This window comes from Lepidochelys olivacea, assembly GCF_965140295.1.
Source record: "Lepidochelys olivacea isolate rLepOli2 genome assembly, chromosome: 10".
Lineage (NCBI taxonomy): Eukaryota > Metazoa > Chordata > Testudines > Cheloniidae > Lepidochelys > Lepidochelys olivacea.
Genome location: NC_140420.1, coordinates 57,067,132 through 57,088,583, shown reverse-complemented (window position 1 = coordinate 57,088,583; position 21,452 = coordinate 57,067,132). Strand labels below are relative to the sequence as shown.

At 38.8% G+C, this 21,452-nt stretch overlaps 1 protein-coding gene across 1 annotated transcript in view; it reads right to left on the bottom strand.

Moving 5' to 3' along the window:
- LOC311527906 (thrombospondin type-1 domain-containing protein 4-like) overlaps positions 1-21,452 on the bottom strand; it is a 336,872-nt gene that overhangs the window by 69,326 nt on the left and 246,094 nt on the right. The window contains exon 7 of the mRNA XM_084642345.1: positions 17,796-17,932. Coding sequence (XP_084498471.1) covers positions 17,796-17,932 — 137 coding nt within the window. The remainder of the gene's footprint in view (positions 1-17,795; positions 17,933-21,452) is intronic.

Here is a 21,452-nt window from a genome sequence, read left to right as displayed (position 1 = left end):
GCGCCACTTTGTGGCTACTAGTTTGTCTGCAAAATCAACTGCTTTGTCATTTGCTTTACAGCTTTGGAATAACCATTTTGCTCTTTTCAAAACTACATTGCTCCACTGTTCACATGCCCTCTCCCACTTATTTGTCATGAGTGGGAAATATCTACAGTACTGTAAATGGTCTAGAATTTAACATACAAAACTTCCTCTAACGGTACAAAAATAAGATCAAAGTGATGGCCTGTACTATAAATTCTTTATAATAAAATCTTTCCTCAGATTTTCTTCTCTTAGTGATTAAAAACCCCTTCAGAATTCCATTTACACTCTTCTTTCATACTTTTAAAAGTCTTTGAAGCTCACTTTCCTGACTGAAAAAAACCAACACAAGAAAGGCTGATATTGATGTGAAGCTAAAGGGGTCTCCTGGCATTAGAATCAAATGACCCTTATGGCTAGAGGAGATGCTGGAGAAAGACAGATTTGTCCTTAATCCAGGGATATTTCAGTCATTGAAACTTACTTTTATGGAGGTTTAGGACACCTGAGGGCAAGATATAGCAAAAAAGACATAAATATAAAAGATTATATTGACAAACTATTTCTAGACCTGTATTTTGGTGTACATGTATTAGCAATGCACAGCTATTCAGCATTTGCCATAACAACTATCAACAGTAGTGAGGCGAAGTTTAATGAAATGACCACCCAAAAGGTGAGATCTTCCCCAAAACTCACCAGGAAGTACCCTATTCAAATAGGCACGACCACACACACAAAACCCACAATGTCAGAAAATAAACAATATAACTGTTTTCTGGGAGATTTCTGGTACTTCCTGCTTTTGGGTAGGCTGAAAAAAAGCAAACAAACAATCTTTCCTATTTTTTCCAGGGTCCTTTTTAAAATGACTAAAGTGCTTGTGAAAGAGGCTGGTTTCATTTGGAATTCAGAGTCCAGCCCAGGAAGCACATGATAATTGTGATGGATGTGGGGCAGCTCTGTAATAATTTGTTAATATTGTATGTGGTGTGGCTACTGGGATGTTTACTGTATGAATACAATGGTGTAGTTTAGCATTAGGCTGTCGGAAAAAACAACCAGGAAACAAAATAGATTGAGACAAACTACCTCCCCATAAACACTTCAGACAATACTTGAACTATTAATTGTGATGAGCCTACCTCGAAGCACCAGCCATATTCCAAAGCTTATTTTGCCAGTGCTGGGGGCCAGCAGATCAAAGAGAGTATAAGCAGTTAAAATGACATACTTTGTCCAGAGGTCAGGAAGTTGCTGCTGAAATGCTGTTCTGAGAGTGACACACACAGACATTGCTGGGGATGTCTGAAAAGCCTAGGCCAGCCTGGGTCACCTAGGTCAGCCTAGATAGCAGGGCTTTAGGTAAAACACAGACATTTATATAGACCCTGTTCTAAAATCCTTCCTCCCGCTTCACGTTATGCTACATTTCTACTGTTAAGGTTAAATAATACTTTGGTTTAAGAAGTCACTGAATTCACCACTGGTTTCAGATTCCAGACCATTGCTGGGGTAGTATGATTGATGTACAGGGTACTGTAGCCCAGCGCCCAGCCTAAGAGTGAGAAAAATCATATGGATTTCACCCCAGGGAAGTAAAAGTATGAGGCCTGACACCTGCACTCAGAGGGAGAGGACAGAAGTGCAGCTAGCCCTGTAACCGTGACACTCATAAAATGGCAACAGTGATCTCAGAACAAGAAAGTCTAGCTGAATAAATATAACTTCTTCACACACCCCAGCCATAGAAAATATGGAGTCTGCTCAAAGATACACAATATTAGAAAAGCCTTAGATCAAGTTTGCCCCCGTACGTACAAGATCACGTACCCAGCACTTCACTCTTCTGAAATTATCATTTTTGTCTTAATTGCAATGAGATGTGAAGAGTCTACAGCAGAATTTAAAACAATTGGTGGCGTAAGTATTACTTTTCTCCCTTCTACAATGATTATCTGATCACATGGGGCCCTCTAAATAAGAGCAGCTAATTGCTGTTTCATCTAATTGAGTGGATTTTCAATAGAGTAGATATTGGGAGAAAAAACTCCATTTAAATGAATTTCAGTAAATCAACATTGACCAGAGCTGTAGCACACTTTTAATCCTGAATTGGCAAGAAATGTGTTACTCTATAGGAATATGATTTTCATTGACATTGAACCATCATCTCTCTATTTGTAATTTGCTGCCTTTACAACCCATTCCTTTTTCTTACTCAAGTTTATGAATGCATTTTCCCCTATTTAGCTTCAACTATTACAAAGAGCAAAAAGGAAGCAATCAAACACAAAATACAGACCACAAATGTTATCAGAACAAATCGTGTTATTTGAAATAGGAATTTATTCTTGTTATACTAAAGAAACAAAAAGTGTCCAGAAGATGGTGATACAGACCATGTAAACTGGCTCTTTAGACAGTGTATTCAGCCATTCTTCTAAATTATTTTTCCATAAAATCCATAGCAGCACAAAATAATGTGCAAATTAGGAATAACTGCAGTGTATAACCACATTCTCAATAAGCTTAATCATTTTGAGATACATTTTCTGTGAGTGAGCGTAGTGAGCTAACAGCTGTTGTGAAGTATATTTTTGTAACAAAAATGTATTTTTAAAGTTTAACCCAACCTATTTAGCCACAACAAGGGGTAGGGCTCCAGGTCAGTTCTGATTTCATCCAAACCAGTTTGCCCATCCCTACTTGTAAGAACAACATTGGCATCTACAGACAAAATTAAGAGAATCATTTCATATGTTGCTAAGAGGAAAACTGCAAAGCAAATCATAGTGGATAAGACTCGCTTAATAAAGTAAATATATGTGTTATTGAATATGGTGCTTCATATTAATCAAACTATGCAAGTAGCATCCACTCCAAAAATAATTTACATTTTTAAGAGACATTTTCCCAACAGAACTCTGTGCATGTGTGTCCGCAGAGTCAGAGAGAAAGAGGGGGGGAAATACTTCTTTCAGAAAAATAGCCACTCTTTAGCAAAAAAGACACAAATCTATTGGTTCCTTAATTTACTTCATTCCTGTGATGTATGATTGTGTTCATTCTACAATCCATGGAGACTCATGTTATTGATATTTACAGAGTTTTTAAAAGCACAAAGTGCTTTTCAAATATGTAAAAAACAAAACCCCCAAACCAAGCAGACAGGCAATATTTCCTGCTTTAAAGATTCGCATGTACACAAGTCACTTTGATAAGAAATCCCTAATGTGCAAGACAATTAAGTTAGGTAAAACTTGGCTCCCTCAATAATTTCAAATACAATGGGAAATGGCTCCTGACTGAGACTGCATTGTTTAAAATTTCTCATCGCAAGAAGAGGTAAATTATTCTCAAGAGGGAAGGCACGAAATGAGAGACAGCTCATCTGCTATGTAAGTTACAATATCATATGCCAACTTTGTTTCAATACAGAAGGTGAAATCCTACTGTCATTGACGTCAATGAAGCCAGGATTTCACCCAGATAGTTTCACTCTACTATAAGCCTCATCCTGCAACCAAAGAAATCCATGGGAGTTTTGTAACTGACTTCAGGGGGAGCAGAACTGAGCTGTAAACGGGACAGGCGGGATATGGTAGCTACAGTACCTGTAATAAACACTAGGTGACACTGCATACTAAGATTAGGGAAATAGAATATAATATCCTTGAAAGATCCCCTTCAAATACCCAATCGGGGCTTTGAAACAGTTAAAAATAGACAGGCTCGGAAGAATCTATCCCACACTAGCAGTTCAGTTTAGATTCAGATAGCAAATTGAGAATGCTAGATGTATCTAAGAAGTTTGCTTTTACTACAGTACCACATCCTACTGCATTAAAAGGCACCTGGTAAACTGTGACACATCCGATACAAGTCATCCACTGAAGAGGAACGGGTTTTTTTGTTTTTTGTTTTTTTAAACTTAAATTGTGTAAAGAGTATTTACAGAAAATCTCTAAAGTTATTTCCAGTCCCAGTATTACTTTAATGACACCTATTCTTTGTGGTAGTTATCTTCATTGAAAAAAAAAAAGAGTTAATATTAAGATTAGGGGCCATATCCTAAATTGGTGTAAATATGGCATTGCTTCATTGATGTCAGTGAAATTACACTGATTTGCACCAGCTGAGGATCTGGCCCATGTAGAACAGACTCCATTGGCTGTACAAGTGATTTATGCTTGTGAATTCTAACAGTGTAATAGGAGTTCTGTGTGTAACCCCCCTCGTTTCATCAGGCAGTACAAATATCGCCATGCAGGAAATGCCTGAAAGATTCAAAAGTGGCAAAAACCACCCCAAACCCTCTTTACCCAGTGCTAATGCCATACAGCCCGATTCTGAGAGATGCTGAGCATATGCAATTCCTGTCATAGTTTTCCAAAATGCCAGATTTATGAAAAATAGCAACCTCTTGATTAACTGTATTTAATTTCCTTTTGAGAATGGGTGTTGGGACCAAACAAACAAACAAACAAGCTATCAAACAGTAGTTAAATGCTTCCCCCTCTTAAAATTTACTCAAAACTTTTTCTGAGCAGCACAGGTGTAGCATTACAGTCATGGGCCACAGAAAGATGCTATGAACACTGAAGGCAAACTGCAGAAATTTCAGCACTGAGTAATGCGTTTGGATTATTTCATTCCTCCCCATTTTATTTTCTGTATTTCCACCAACCCCTCTGTGTGCATGAAAGCACACTGGTGCTGGAGGTCTATATATCTGGACCACTGGGTCAAATTTATGGTTTTTAAACTTTGGTATTTTATAGACGTTACCCAGATGCGTTCTGAGTGATGAAAGCCTTTATACCTTATTTAAATAAATAAAATACATTAAACAAAACTCTCAATGCAAAAACTATAAAAAATGTCGACCCTAAATATATAGTTTATTCAAATATCTTAAGTATACAAGGAGGTTGAGTTGGCTTTCACCCAGCCCAGTAAATGCAGAATTCAAATTTACTCTTTTCTCCAAAATTTCCATGGGGTATTACAAATAAAGCTAAACCCACACTGCCCAATTTCCCATAAACCTGGGAAGTTGTTTAATTATGTTCACATAGACTTGCTCATTACTGATACTAAATCTGATTGTCAAGAGATGGTCTAGAATATAAAAGTTAAAAAACCAACAACAAAAAACCCATATAATCTCCACTACCAGTGTCACTACTCACCAGTACTAGCTACCCTCAGAAGGGGCACAAGAATGTAGCCAGGATGAATATTTCATGAATAGCTCCTTCAGTTACTTGCATAATGACGGAGGTGATATGTGCCATATCCAGCTGAGGAAAACTAAATGAGATTCTCTGTAGTTTCTATTAGCACCATTCTTTAATCGCATGGAAGATTCATTGTTCAGCAATATGAGAGGATAAATTATTTGCCTTTACCCCAGCACCTCTCACACAGATTATATTAATATTCTAGCATTTATTGTGCTGCATGTAGCTGTGTAACTAATGCTTTTGTCTCCTATGTGCCATGCCTTTAAATTTCTAGGAGACTATTGGATACTAATAGCAGCTACTATTGTGTGTTTAGTTCAGTCCAAGATAGGAGATACACATACCATGCTGTCTCAAGGATACTTTAATTTTAAATGAAGGGAAACTAAAACCAAACCAAAGAAAGAAGAAAAGTAAAGTCATCCACACTGAAATTATAAGGTTGCTCTTTGTGCACAAAAAACATAACTGAATTATCATTATAATGAATACAACCTTTTAAGTGATAGGCCCTGCACCACTATTCCTCTTAGGGTGGAATCCTGAGATTCTCCCACTCACAGCACAGGTCCACTGGCTACAACACCCCTGTTCACCAACCATGAATCCTCAGATGGCTCAACTGGGTTTGGTTTGGCATTTGCAAGAGATATCCCTGTGGGAGCTGTGACCAGTAGGTAAATGCAACAATTTAGAGTAGCTTCTCCAAAACAAAGTATTATTTATTTATCCATAGAAACAAAGCATTCAGACAAAAAGAAAGCCATATACACCTTACCTAAATCTTAGGTAGATCTAACTTATCACAGACACCCCTGTTTCTGGCATTGAAGGGTCAATCTTCAAGACCAGCAATCAATGCCTGCTTCTGTCTCTTCAGCTTTAGGGCTGAGGTTTTTAAACCCTCCAAAGTTCATTGTTTCATCTTCCCTGATTGGCTTTTCCCTGGTCCCACTTTGGAGTTACCAGCCAGCCTGTTGATCAGAACATGGCAGGGGTAAAACGTCGAAGAATCGACACTGTATTATTTGTTCATTACCAGCGCTTGGATTATCTGAAGCCATTGGCTTTGGTTCCTCCCAATGTGCAAAACCACCTAAAACTGAAGTCACATATCTGCAGAAAATTATCTTCTAGTTCTTGTTTAGCAAGCAAACAGATAACTATAAAGCAAGCAAACAGAGCATTGTATAATAGGCATAAATTATATTACAGCTACCCCTTTCCTAGATTCTTGATAATACACATGTAGGAATCACTTCCCAGTTAAATAGAAAGCCTTCTGCACAGCCATGCAAACTGATACAGAGCAGATGGGGGAAAGAAAATTAAGGAGGTAGAGTGTAGGTTACCAAATAAGATCATACGGGTGTTGTTATTCTTGGCTCTATCTCATACGTAATTTTCTGTAAGTATGTTTACTTTGTTGTGTCTCAGTTTGCCATCTGTAATATTAGTCTGTTTTTAAGGGCTATCGGCTCTTTGGATGAAAAGTCAATAAAGGTTGTGAGGTTTCTCTCTATAATATGTTCAAAATTGAGGGCATGATTTTGCAATTCTTACTCATGCCAGTAGTCCCAGAAGCTTCAATGTCATGAGTAAATGCTACTCAGCATGAGAAGCGGGTCCTCAGTGGAAAAAGAGGACAATAAAAGTCAATGCTTGAAATTCCGTTTCTTAAAATAAAACAAAAACTCTCTGTAAAATCAGACATAATGAAATAAAACAACTTACCAATAAAAAAAAAAATCTAAGAGCCACTCTCAAAGCCCCACATTCCGTGTCTTAAAATAAAACAAAAACTCTCTGTAAGGAGGTAGAGTGTAGGTTACCAAATAAGATCATACGGATGATTTTTATAAAATTAAAGCAAACAGGGATTTCCCAACACACACCCTGAATTCCCCCCCCCCCAGTTTTGTGAACTAGTTACTAGTTGCAGTGTTGTCTGTTTAATGACTGTTTGGAAATTTGAGCTGAAATTGAAACATTAATACACACTTTAAAAGCATATACAGTGTATGATAAAATACATGTATCTGGAAAAGTATAACAGATTTGAAAAGTATAAACATAGACTAGCTTCCGTATACAGCTGTTCTTTTTTATGACAATGTCAGTGCATTCATTTCAGTGATGTTGGCCAACCTAATAATTTCAAATTATAATTTGTAAGCAAAGTCTAAATGAGCTCTCCCTGACAGCTAGTGATGAGCTAAGGGCTGGGGAAAAAAGGCTTCAGGACCAGATTGTATTTACATTCACACCTAATCTACCTAGGTATCCAGCAAACAGAGCTGCGCTGCCCAAGTGATAGATTTTGGCTGGGGTTGGGTTACAAATCACTTGAATGCGGGGGAGGTAATGAAATATTGTTGTTCTTATTGTAGGAGTAAAGGGCAGTAGAACTGTACTTAGCCTGTGCTCATTGAGGGCATCAAGAGAGAGGGTAGGGACAGGTGTTTTGCTTGATGGTCTGCCTGAGTCATAAGTACTATTAGACCTGCCCGTCTCCACTGTTTAAAGACAGAGCTGATTAGGCTCCATAGATAGTCTTTTGTTTTGTTAAGTGACCACTACAGCTGAAATCGAGTCTAAGTGCTTAGACCTGCTGTGGGACAGTGTTTCTGTGGAAGAGACGGCCTTGTCTGCACTAGCAGCGAGGTTCCCGCACTGAGAGCTCAGCTGAAATCACTGAGAGCTGCATGGAATCTCAAGAGACCAACCAGCAGAGGTCACAGTGGCAGGTGGCAGCAGAAGGTGACGGTGTAGGGCCATGGGCAACAGAGCGATGGAGTCAACGGTGGCACAACAAACACAGTGGCCAGAGCGTACAGTAAGCAGCTGGAGGAACGAGCAAGGTGCCTTCTTGCCCCCCACCTGGTAGGTGAACTCATGTGAAAGCACCTCTGAACTCTGAGTCTCCACTGACCAAGAACAACACTGGTGAGTGTTAATGAGGCTGTTAAGAATGCTGGAGACACAACAGAGTTCATGCGAACAAACAGGACTGTGGCATCATACTCTATTTAAGCAAGAGACACCACACCCTACAAACTGGAGACCAATGTTAAGTGCATTGTCACTTGTTCATCCTGAAGTTGAACACTGGTTCTGAACAAGACCAGCAAATGCTCACTATATTTCTTCAAGAAACTCAACTGACTGTCTAGAAGCACGTGGTGCAACAGTGAAAGACTCAACAGTTGAAAAAGTGAAGAACTCTCCACAAAAAAAATTTGCTTACAGGGCTGATGAATGCACTGATGCAAAGGGGCATCAAGTATTAAGTCATTGTGTATGTTATCTAGATGTCAGTGGTAGGCCAGTAGACGCATTTCTAGATGTTCAAGTTATAGAAGACACATCTTAGAAGAGTTAAATGCTTGTCAATTGGACCGCAAACAGATGGCTGCTTGTGCATTTGATGGAGCTGCAAACTTCTCTAGAAGACATGGTGGAGTACAAGCTTTGCTCAGAGAAAAGTGTAATCCTAATCTCTTCTATACACACTGCAGAGGTTATCTACTCCAACTAGCGCTAGTATGAGCTGCAGACTCTTCAAAAGACATTTAAAAAGCTATACAATTAATGTCTTCATTATATTCTTCTTTCTGCAAGAGTCCAAAAACTGAATAGCTTGGAAAATATAGAAGATACACTGGGACTGAAGTTCAAATTAGTCCAACCTGGGAAAACCCTCTGGCTTTCTCATGAGCAATCCTCGGCTGTTGTCTTAAAATTACTCCAGCCATTATTACTGGCTTTGGAAAGTATCTACCAAGATGGGATGGATCTAAGTAGTGAGGCTGTGGATTACTTTTGCTACTATGTTCAGAGAAGACTGTTGCCATTCTCTCCCTTGTAAGTCTACTGTTGAAACCACACGGGTCATTAAACAATACCATTCAGGCATCTGCTACAACAGTAGTAGACCTTTGTCCAGCAATAGAAGCTACATTTGGATCAATCAGAGAGCTATCCATTGAAAAAGTACTGGAAGAAGCAAAGACTTCAGTCCAGAAGTTGAGTAATGAAGGCATTTATATTGAATCCTTAAGTGAAGAGGACAAGAAGTGTTTGTAAAGACAACTGAAAAAGTACAGAGACTTGATTCTTAAAAATCTACAAGAGCGACTTATAGATTCTACTCAACCTCTACGTAGCTTTTACAGATCCCTGTCCTACAAAACACCGATAGTTGAGTGGAGTGAGGCACTACCAGCAATGGGACTGCCATGTGCTCAGGACAGAATAGAGAATTTGAACATAGAGTGGAATATCATACGACGAATGAATCAAGATTTGACTTCAACTTCTTTTTTTATCATCATTAGTGACTTGACCCAATCTTTGTGCTATGTTTCCTGGGATGAAAGAAGTAGGAATTCATCTCTTGTTACTCCCAGTCACAACAGCTACAGTTGAGCGTTCTTTTGCCTCATTGAACAAAATTTTGTATTCTGAAAGAAGTCGCCTTCTGCCTGATCATGTGAATGATCTAATGAGCATATCAATTGAAGGAATGGAAGTCCTGGACACACGAGAAGCCACCAAAGATGAACACATTGTATTCGAGAAGTTCATTAACAGAGTTGTGCAAAATTATAACAAGAAACCAAGAAGGATGAAGAGGTAGTGCTTCATAGAAGGCTTGAGTAGCCAACTTTAATTTTTGTGATGATTTTAAAATATGAGTTAAATCTAATTAAATGGTCATGAAACATTTTTCAGTTTTTACTATGGTGCCATAGAGACACCTTTACCCTCACAGTCTCACCCCTCCTCGGCCCTGACCCCCCACCCTTTAAATTTGAACACCCCCCTCCCCGAATTTCAATTCCTGGGGAAAACACTTGAAAGCAAATCTTCTCTTCTAAATGAAGCCCTGAATCAACTATCCGTATCTAATGCACAGCACAGGATTGACACATGAATGCTTCCAGTTGGAACTTTGCTTGTAAATATGTTTTGGATGGCTGGAGAAAACAGAACAAGAACAGGAGGTAGGGTGTGATGATTTCCCTTGCTAGCAAAGGGAAAGGCCATAAGATACAGTATGAACTGTTTATCCCCTGAAAACTTGGATTTGCAAACATTTGGCTTAATCAGTGTAATCTCTTGCTTGTCAGCAGCTGATAACAATGCATAAACATTTTGGAGGAACACACTGAGGTCAGGGGAGTTATTCCAGATTTATAATGGTGTAAGTAGGAGCAGAAGTTATCCTCAAATCTTTTCAGCTGGCTTAGTTAAACTTTAGAAACCTGTGAACCTTTTTGTTTGACTTTGAAGGGGAAACATTTCTAATGGGAAAGAGTAAAGTAAAAAAGAAAGCTGTCAAAATTAAAGATCGGTTTCCAACTTCCTGGGTTTTATTTGTTTTTAAGTTCTTTCCTCTCTACCCCCATAATATCTTTCTTACAACTAAGGGCAAGTTTTTGAATAACTGCCTTTCAGTAACCTGTGGTTAAAGTGACTGACCTAATAAAAAAATGTAATTCAATACATTCCTCCTGCTGTCAACATAAGGGAAAAAAACTGCTCTAGTTACTCTCCCATCTTACTATAAGAAGTCAAGTTGCAATGGCTCATCTCAAGATAGAATGCAGTGAAACTTACCTCCATATTGCTGTTCATCTGACACACAAGTCCGCTTGTATCTTGTGTTCGGGTTTTTGCCCACTAAAGTACAATTGCAAAGAGGCTAAGGGCCAGATTCTGCCACCATTATTCTTGTTGAGTAGTATCTTAGCCCGTTATTTCATGGTTAATGAGGTGGAAGAATCTAGTCCTAAATTAGTAACTATGTTGCACCAAGACTTTGGCGTGAATTATGCCCCAATATTAGTGAATATTAGGTTGCAAATGTTTCCACTTGATTCCAATGGGAGCCCCGTTCACCTATCCAAAGGCAGAATTTGGCCCACTGTGTGCCAGAACTACAAATGAAAAATGTTTTTGCCACAGTTCCATGAAGAAGCTAAATACTCACTCTCTGAACACCTTTCTAGCTAACTGTGTTCAGTGTAGTTCTGAACTTGACAACCTGCATCCATTATCAAAACCCTGACATATACCATCCCACCCAAAGGGTGGTATGTACAGTCAAATACAGTCATGATCCCTAAGGAAAACATTTTTGGGCTCCATTCAGCTGTGCAGTTTTATTGGCAAGATTTCTTTCTTTCAGCTCCATTCAGAAGCAGTTTCCTGCAATGCAACCAGCTTTTGTTTGAAGACAGAAGCTTTAATCTTGCACCGAAAATTTCCAGCTCCTCCGGGCACCAATGCTTGTTTGGTCACATCTGGAGTACCCATGACAGGTAATGTGATAGCAAGGGTTTGTTCCCACCTATTCCTTCACTGCTATGTTATGCTATTCCTCCTGAAGGTCGAAACAACAGACTGGACTTCTACATAGATTACGTCCGTCGACGTGCACGGGCTGAAATTGTGGAAAAACAGCATCACTTGCCCCATAACCTCAGCCGTGCTGAACACAATGCTATCAACAGGAACAACTCTGACAACATAATCAAAAAGGCTGACAAAGGAGGTGCTGTCATCATCATGAATAAGTTAGAATATGAACAAGAGGCTGCTAGGCAGCTTTCTAACTCCACATTCTACAGGCCATTATCCTTTGATCCCACTGAGGATTACCAAAAGAAACTACACCATCTGCTCAAGAAACTCCCTGAAAAAGCACAGGAACAGATCTGTGCAGACACACCCCTAGAACTCTGACCAGAAGTATTCTATTTGCTTCCCAAGATCCATAAACCTGGAAATCCTGGACACCCCATCATCTCAGGCATTGGCACACTGACAGCAGGATTGTCTGGCTATGTGGACTCTCTCCTCAGACCCTATGCTAGCAGCATTCCCAGCTATCTTCGAGACACCACTGACTTCCCAAGGAAACTACAATCCATCAGTGATCTTCCAGAAAACACCATCCTGGCCACTATGGCTGTAGAAGCCCTCAACACCAACATTCCACACAAAGATGGACTACAAACTATCAGGAACAGTATCCCCAATAATGTCACGGCAAACCTGGTGGCTGACCTTTGTGACTTTGTCCTCACCCACAACTATTTCACATTTGGGGACAATGTACACCTTCAAACCAGCGGCACTGCTATGGGTACCCGCATGGCCCCACAGTATGCCAACATTTTTATGGCTGACTTAGAACAACGCTTCCTCAGCTCTCGTCCCCTAATGTATTTGCGCTACACTGATGACATCTTCATCACCTGGACCCATGGAAAAGAAGCCCTTGAGGAATTCCACCATGATTTCAACAATTTCCATCCCACGATCAACCTCAGCCTGGACCAGTCCACACAAGCAGTCCATTTCCTGGACACTACTGTGCTAACAAGCAGTAGTCACAAACACCACCCTATACTGGAAACCTACTGACTGCTATGCTTACCTACATGCCTCCAGCTTCCATCCGGGACACACCACACGATCCACTGTCTACAGGCAAGCTCTATGATACAACCGAATTTGCTCCAATCTCTCAGACAAGACAAACACCTCCAAGATCTCTATCAAGCATTCTTAAAACTACAATACCCACCTGCTGAAGTGAAAAAACAGATTGACAGAGCCAGAAGAGTACCCAGAAGTCACCTTCTACAGGACAGGCCCAACAAAGAAAATAACAGAATGCCACTAGCTGTCACCATCAGCCCCCAACTAACATCTCTCCAGCATATCATCAAAGATTTACAACCTATCCTGAAAAGGGATCCCTCACTCTCAGAGATCTTGGGAGACAGGCCAGTCCTCGCTTACAGACAGCCCCCCAACATGAAGCAAATACTCTCCAGCAACCACACAACAAAAACACTAACCCAGGAACCTATCCTTGCAACAAAGCCCAATGCCAACTCTGTCCATATATTTATTCAAGAGACACCATCATAGGACCTAATCACAACAGCCATGCTATCAGGGGCTCGTTCACCTGCACATCTACCAATGTGATATACGCCATCATGCACCAGCAATGCCCCTCTGCCATGTACATTGACCACACCGCTTTGTAAAGCGCAAAAGAATAAATAGACACAAACCTGACATCAGGAATCATAACATTCAAAAACTGGCAGGAGAACACTTCAACCTCTCTGGCCACCCAGTAAAAGATTTTAGGGTCGCAATTTTGCAACAGAAAAGCTTCAAAAACAGACATCAACGAGAAACTGCTGAGCTTGAATTAATATGCAAACTAGATACCATTAACTTGGGTTTGAATGGAGGCTGGGAGTGGCTGGGTCATTACACATATTGAACCTATTTCCCTAAGTTAAGTATCCTCACACCTTCTTGTCAACTGTCTAAATAGGCCACCTTGATTATCACTACAAAAGTTTTTTTCTCCTGCTGATAATATCTCATCTTAATTAATTAGCCTCTTACAGTTTGTATGGCAACTTCCACCTTCTCTGTATGTGTGTGTATATATATATATATATATCTTCTTACTATATGTTCCATTCTATGCATCCAATGAAGTTGGCTGTAGCCCACGAAAGCTTATGCTCTAATAAATTTGTTAGTCTCTAAGATGCCACAAGTACTCCTGTTCTTTATGCCTAGGAATATTATACTAATACTAGACAAGCTTGACTTGTTTGCTTACTTGATGAGGAAAGGGCAAGATCCTACAAATGCTATTTTTAATGCATTGAGCCAAGACATTTGTATGATTTCAGAGAAGAATCCCCCACAAACAAATGGAAAGTGACTACATAAATATTCCATGTGCTATAGACAGGTGAAGGAATTCAGATAACTTTAATAAAATTGTCTTAAACTCTTTGTGTAAAACCTGAACCAAAAACTTTAACGTTATGCATCTTCATTTTCCCCATCCAGAACCACAGACAAGAAGTGCAAAAATACTACATGAAAAACTGTGCTTGCAGCATTTCTGTCTTAACAAGGAGTGCCAGAAAGGTTGCATCAAAAGCCTGTTCTCATGAGAAGTCTTGCTCAGTTTTGCAGGTCCAAGTGATTAGGAGAGAGCAGGTGAAAACCCTGATTTTTTGAGGTTCGCTTATCACTACTGCAACTAGCAACAAAATCATTGGGATAAAAACAAGAACAAAAAAAATGAATCAAAGTAAAAAACTTCAAGCAGAGAAGAAATGAAAGTTATCCAATCTAATCTTTTAATTATTGAAATGGAGAATAATGAGATAACTGCACACCAAATTAAGCTAACTGATACATGTGATCAATTATGACATGAGTTACGAACATCCCATAGTTACAGCAAAATTGCACAAAATTCTGTGGAAAGTACTGTGCAGTATACAGTAGTTTCATTGAAAATAATAGTAACTATAAACTACCCCGTCACATAATAGTTATGCAAACTCCTCATGTTACCGTGCTGGCTAAAGAAGGCTAAGAGCCAGTATTGAATTACTGACCTCACAGTGTTTGCAAAAGAAGGTACGAACAGATGAGGCTAAGAGATGCATTTACCAAAGCAGGAAGAAGAAATTCTGAAGGCAATCAGAATCATGTCAGAAGAGGTGGTCAAGAAATTTAAGTACGGACAAAACTCCAGGAGCAGACAGAATAATCCCAGAAGTCTGAAGAAAGTCACAGGAAAAAAAAAAGAGGGATTTCATTAGTGAGTATAGTTAAACTAGGGATAATTTAAAATAGGTTCTCTTTTCTGAAACTTACATTTTCAGGATCAGTTTAGTATTCAAAGAACCTGGTTAAAGTTTCTGGCTTGCTTGCTGAGGAGCCCACCTCCTCTGAATACCCTAAAAAGAGTGACCAAATTTCTAAATACTTATCCTCTTTCTGGTGCTTCTCTTATTTAGTACTTGATGTGAAAGCTTTTCCATACAAGAACAGCATTTTGCACAATTTCAAAGGAGGACAAGTCACATTTGTCCATTAATTAAATAGGTTTTAAATTTAATCTTTCTTCAAATCAAACAAGTTGTAGCCATATCTCCAAATGCACATGCAGACTGCAGAAAAGCATGCCCAATTTAAGCCAAATCCCCTACATACACATACAAACTGAGGCAAGGATGCATATACACAACATCACACATTGTGAGTATTAATCAAAAACTGAGTTCCTTCAATGGAAAGCACTATGGAAATGCAAATTGCTGTATCAACTTAATTACTGTGTGCACACTAACTTGACAGGAGCTGTTAGAGTTTATCAAGCATAAGTGTTTTTAAGTCACCTTAATGCACATACATGATAAACGAATCTATTGTGTCAACTTCTAAATACCTGCATGACAGATCTCCCCCACCCCCTTTTTTTTTTTATCCTATAAGGTTACAGTTCTGATTTAAAACCACAAAGGAAGGATTCAACGTTAAGTAAAAACATTACCTTATTTGATTTAAGCTAGCAAGCAGAACATATTCTGCCCCTTTGATACACTAACACCACACATTAAATCTAGGAAAGACGATGGGTTTTTTGTCCAAGTAGAAATGTTACACATTGCGGTGATTACAATTACACTACTGAATGGATTAGATTTATTAGCCCATAATAGGAAACCTTTCCTGAAGCTATACATTTGTGCATACACAATATCGATAATTTCAATGTTCATGTGCCAGACTGTCCCTATGAATCGAGTACATTAATGTTTAAATAACCTACATTGTATCTGCAAACAATTGAGTCCCTTCTCCTGCCTATTTGGAGACACAATGCATGTCCTCAGCTCATCTTACCCTCTCACTCTACTCTGATGTGGAGAGAGCCAACACAGAGTATACAGGTGTAGAGTGCTTTTAGGGCCTTTAGCACCTACACAAGTGGTCAGAATTGGTTTCATTTAAGTTCTTTTGGGAATGATATGCTATACCAATTCATTGAACATTACTGAAATAAGGAGCTTTAAAAATAAATACAGAGGTGACCAGCATAACAATAAAGTAACAAAGCATAAGACTCCCAGGTAGCATCCATTTCATATTTATACTATGGGTTTGGAACACGTATTAGATTTTTGACATCTCATCTGAAGGTTTGGAAATTAACAGACCGCACATAAACTTCACGATGGCAAAATTCTGAACAATATTTCTCATTAGGCCCCTGAGAAGCCATCATTCCTTTTTACCCAGGACTTACAAATATAAATGCAACATCCTATATTTTGTATTTGCAGAAAGCATCAGGAAAACAGGGCTGCTGGTTCAATAAAAAGTCTGTATCTCAATTCCGCTATTGGCCACCAATCAGAATAGTAATTAAAAAAAAATCTGGCCCTTATGAATCAGTTTTAAATCAAGGGATCTTTACTGATAAGCAACTTCACACATATCTATCATCTACAAAGAAAACTCAAATCTAAGACTGCTTGTACTGCTAAAAATACAAATACAGACATATGCATTGCATTGTCCAGATGTGTACAAGTAGAAGGAATCTAATAGAAAAGATTTCTAATTTCTGAGATTTCTTCTGGCAAAGCAACAACTAAATTTTTCCTTTTTCATATTTGGATTCATAAGTCACATTTCACCCACTTGTTAAAACTTCCCAGTGTTTCTTCTGCCTACTGACACTGGAAACAGTCAAACACTGAATGCCACTTACTTGCAATTATTAGATTTCATTTCTAAACCCCTTCCCATATACCAGAGACTTGAAAAATAAGCTCTCATTTGCAAATTCAACAGATAAGAGCTTTTTACAAATTTTTCTTATCTTATTGCATCAGAGGTTTTAAATAAACATAAACATCACATTTTGCATAAGAATGCTATTATCTCACAGAAGCTGCAGGGCATTTACCCTTTATGATGAGAATCCAGATATCAGATTGTGTAAAGTCAACACAGTACCTCATTTGGACCCTAAAGAAATGACTGTATATCCAATCGACAATTATTTGTGTTCTACCAACAGAACACTAGATCACCAATAAGGAGAATAACTTGCATCTCTTAACTGCACATAAGGGTTGATGGGAAAAATTACAGTGTTGCTGGTTAAATGACAAGTACTTTAACATTTAATTGAATAAAAGTGAACCACTAAGTCTTACCATCTGTTTCAGCTGAGAAAGAAGAGAGAGATCTACATTCCAAAGCTAAAGCCAAGTTGCTTTCTTACTTTTATTTTTACTTCCATTGTTTTGCTTAATAAATTACTGCGGAGTTTAATTTGACATAGGGATAAACACCTCTTTCGCAAGAAGCTAAATTTATGAAGAAGTTCACTGAAAGCCATCTTAATTCTGGTCAGAAACTTCCACACAACCTGTCAAAATTCTCTCAGTCACTATTTTTACAGTTTTACATATAATTAAAGTATGATGAGGGCACATATTTTTCATATCTATGAAAAATATAAGGTACATGTCAAGTTACCAAGACATTGAACTTTCACAAATCAGATTGCATCAATCATTATTGGAACTTGCATAACACATAAGAGACACTCCAAGATGAATTGCTAAAATTCACGCATTCAGATGCTGGCCTTACCTTGCATTGCCCAGAAACACAGACTGAAGTTCCATTTTGATCACATGGCGTGCCGTCTATTACTTTTTCAGCTTGTCTCACATAGAACCGGTAGCCTATTGCTCGGCAATTCAATTCACACTTCTGACTTCCCTTCACTAAAGAAAGAAAAACACGTAAGTTCCTGCTACCAAGTCTACAGATGTGGTTTAAAAAAAAAGAAATTAAATGTTAGGCTGAGACCTTACCCCTGATTTGGAGAGGGAAAAAACAAGTAGGCAAGTAGTCTATAATATTAAAAAAAAATTGGATAGGAAAATATCTTTTTTTTAACCTCAAGATTATTGCTGATTTTGGAGAATTCCACAGAAGACTTTTAAATAACAGAATAGCTCCTCCAAACACCAGCCTCATTAACCCCGACCTCCACTCCAAGTAGTTTGAACATAAGACTGTAGCTGAGAGAGAGACCCAGAAAGAGAGGAATACACACATATTACACAACTAACGTGATAAATGCCTAACTTCATGGCTCTGTCACCTGGTAGTGATTGTTGCTTCCTTTTCCTGTTCCTATTCCTTTGTCTACATGATTTCTCTTTGGATTAGAAGTCCTTCAGAGCAGAGACTGTCTCTTCCCTTTTGTCAGTCAAGCACACTTGGAGGATATAAAATTAAACAACAAACAACAATGGGCCCTAAGGAAGAAATGTCAGAGTAGAATGAAAAACTAAAAATTGGATACTTTGGTTGAACAAAACTCTCCTCTAAGATCCTGACACCACTAAGACCATGACACAGCAACACACTTATGTACATGCTTAACTTTAAGCACTTGCGTAGTTCCATGTTCAATTCATGTGCATAAAGTGCTTTGCTAGATTGGAGCCTAAACCAGACCTAAAATCAAAACTAAGGAAATACATCCTCAAATCTGAGCCCATCAAAATATACTCCAGTACAGTTGGGCCACAGCTTATAGGCACCCTTCACAGGATCATCTGTGATTCTAAAGTCCCAGAGGTGGATGACGAAAAAGAAAAAGAAAAGGGGGGGGGGGACAAAGAGGAGAAAGCGCAGATTCCACCTTAAATCACATCTAAAGAAGAAAGTGCCTGGAAGGCAATTGCTCAGGATCAGCAACAGAGCATTCTTAGGTTTCAGAGTAGCAGCCGTGTTAGTCTGTATTCACAAAAAGAAAAGGAATACTTGTGGCACCTTAGCGACTAACAAATTTATTTGAGCATAAGCTTTTGTGAGCTACAGTTCACTTCATCATGAGCTGTAGCTCACAAAAGCTTATGCTCAAATAAATTTGTTAGTCTCTAAGGTGCCACAAGTACTCCTTTTCTTTTTTAGAGCATTCTTAGTAGCTTTCTTTGAGTTTGAAATTCATTCCCTATGATGGTCAGAGAAACCCTGACATTGATGAGCTTCAGGTCACACTGAAGTCTTCTCTCCTCAATCAAAATATAACATGTAGTCAGTTTATTTATTATTACAGCAGGTGAGTCCCCGCTGAGAGTTAGGACACTGCCAATTGTTTGAGTCAGTTTTAGTGACCAATATTTTGTATGTTTTTGATTCTGTTGGAAAGTGCGTAACTAGTCAAATACTTTAATAAATAAAAGCTGTACTAATAGCCAGTTTGCTCTGCAAAAATGTTATTTAGGGAATGAAAGCGGGCAGAATTGTCACCATTATGGAGGTTCATTTGATGTGGACTGGTAAGAAGGTTATAAAGTATATTAACAAGGGACGTTCGTGGGAAGGCACAACAGATTATATTAAGGCTGATGGCAATCTGTACATACAAATGAGAGTACATGACTATGTAAGGGTTACAATAATATATCAGCAGGCAACATCTGTGGATGTGCTAGAGGCAGAGTAAAAGGGATACAGGCTGAGAGAGAGAGAAATTTCATATTCTTCTATTCCCTCCTCAAAGAGCTCTTAATACAATGCATGAGCAAAAATATTTGTTTAAAAAAAATCCACGCAAAAAACTGTGCAACTAACAAGACATTTTCTAAACATTATAGTTGAATTACCCAGGGCCAAGCTGGCCCTCCAATGTGGCAAAACCCATTGGGACCTGAGGGAGTTTTCTCCAAATTCTTCTTTTGAGGTAGGTGTGAATGGGTTGTCAACACAAAACAGGGGCTCTAGCTCCCAAAGAGAGTGGATCTCAGTAGAGACACAAGGACTTCCAGGAAGAAGCTTTGTGTCTTCACATTGATCCAGGGCAGCCCACCATGACCCCTGTGACAGTACAGATTCGGCATTAGCAGCCACCCCTGGAATCAGTTCCCTAACTCTTATCTTTTGCGTGCTTCCTGTTTGAGGGGCACAAAGCTGGTCATCCACCCACTCCCCACATTTAAAACCTAGACCCCTGACTTTTGTTGCATCCCAGCCCATCACCCAGCCTTCATCTGTAAGTGGTCTTTCTAGATTGTAAACCCTTCAGGGCAAGACCATGTGTTCTACCAGTCTGTAAAGGCACCTGGCACACTGTTGGTGCCATACTAGCAACAGAAACATTTCCATATAGTATGTTTTTCCCTTCATGATGAAACACCAGCAGTTCAAGTACTGAAGAATATCTGAGCAGTGCAGCAGACTATCCTATTACGTTCTGTACTATATGCCCTAAATTTTTCCTTGCTTATTATAAGTGTTCAGCTTAGCCTCATTTCTAAATTCTTTCTAAAACAGCCATATAAACTCCTATCAGCACAAACCTCTGTCTCTTGAAAACTTCTTTTTGGCAGAAAGAAATGCCTTTGGACACTTCTTTAAAACAAGCCTCCAGATATCAATGTTTCCTTTCTTGCAAATGCAACCAACACAAAGTGTTTTATTACCGCAACTATAGTAATACGTCAACTAATTTCACTAAAGCTACTGTACCACCTTAATGTCAGGGATCAGGCTCTCCAGATACCAAAATACAGTAATCCTTAAATAAGAATTGGTTTCAAAGCATGGGAAATACTCAGAGGGTATTCTCAACAAGAGAGCAAAGTCTCCATGGTCATAACGTATATTCATTAATCCCCAAATTCAATGGCAAAGAAATGGGAAGAAGAGAGTATTCATCCCACTATATATGAATTAAAAACATATGGACCAAAGTTGATGCTGTTGAAATGAAAGAGATTCTATCCACCACACTTTAAAAAGGTATAGTATTATAAAGGGGTAGATTGCTCATAATGCTCACACAGCGGATTAAATACACAACTCCTCTAGGAAATGGATGGCTCAAGGATTTAGAAATAAGCTAAAAAGCCTTTCATCTTTAAGTCACCAGTTAAAATCAACCCTTGGGTGAAAGTGACAAAGTCATTACTATTTCATGGCTGTTCAGTGGCCTGAATGTATTGACTTAATGATCTTAGTTCAGTCCAATTGCCCATATTGCAACTAGCACTTGCATTACAGATACCTCTGGATGACCCTGTTATGCCTACTAGTAGTTTCTCAAAAATGTGGCTGAGATATGCTAGAGGGCCAGATGAAAGAAGTTTTCCATGTTAATTCCTTATTAGTCTGTGGCTAAACAGAGGACATAGGAACCTTCTATAAGGAGTACATTACTTTTAAATAATGCATATTGCAACCACCACTAGGATGTCTCGGTATTATGATCCTGATCTGTGTGTGCTTGGC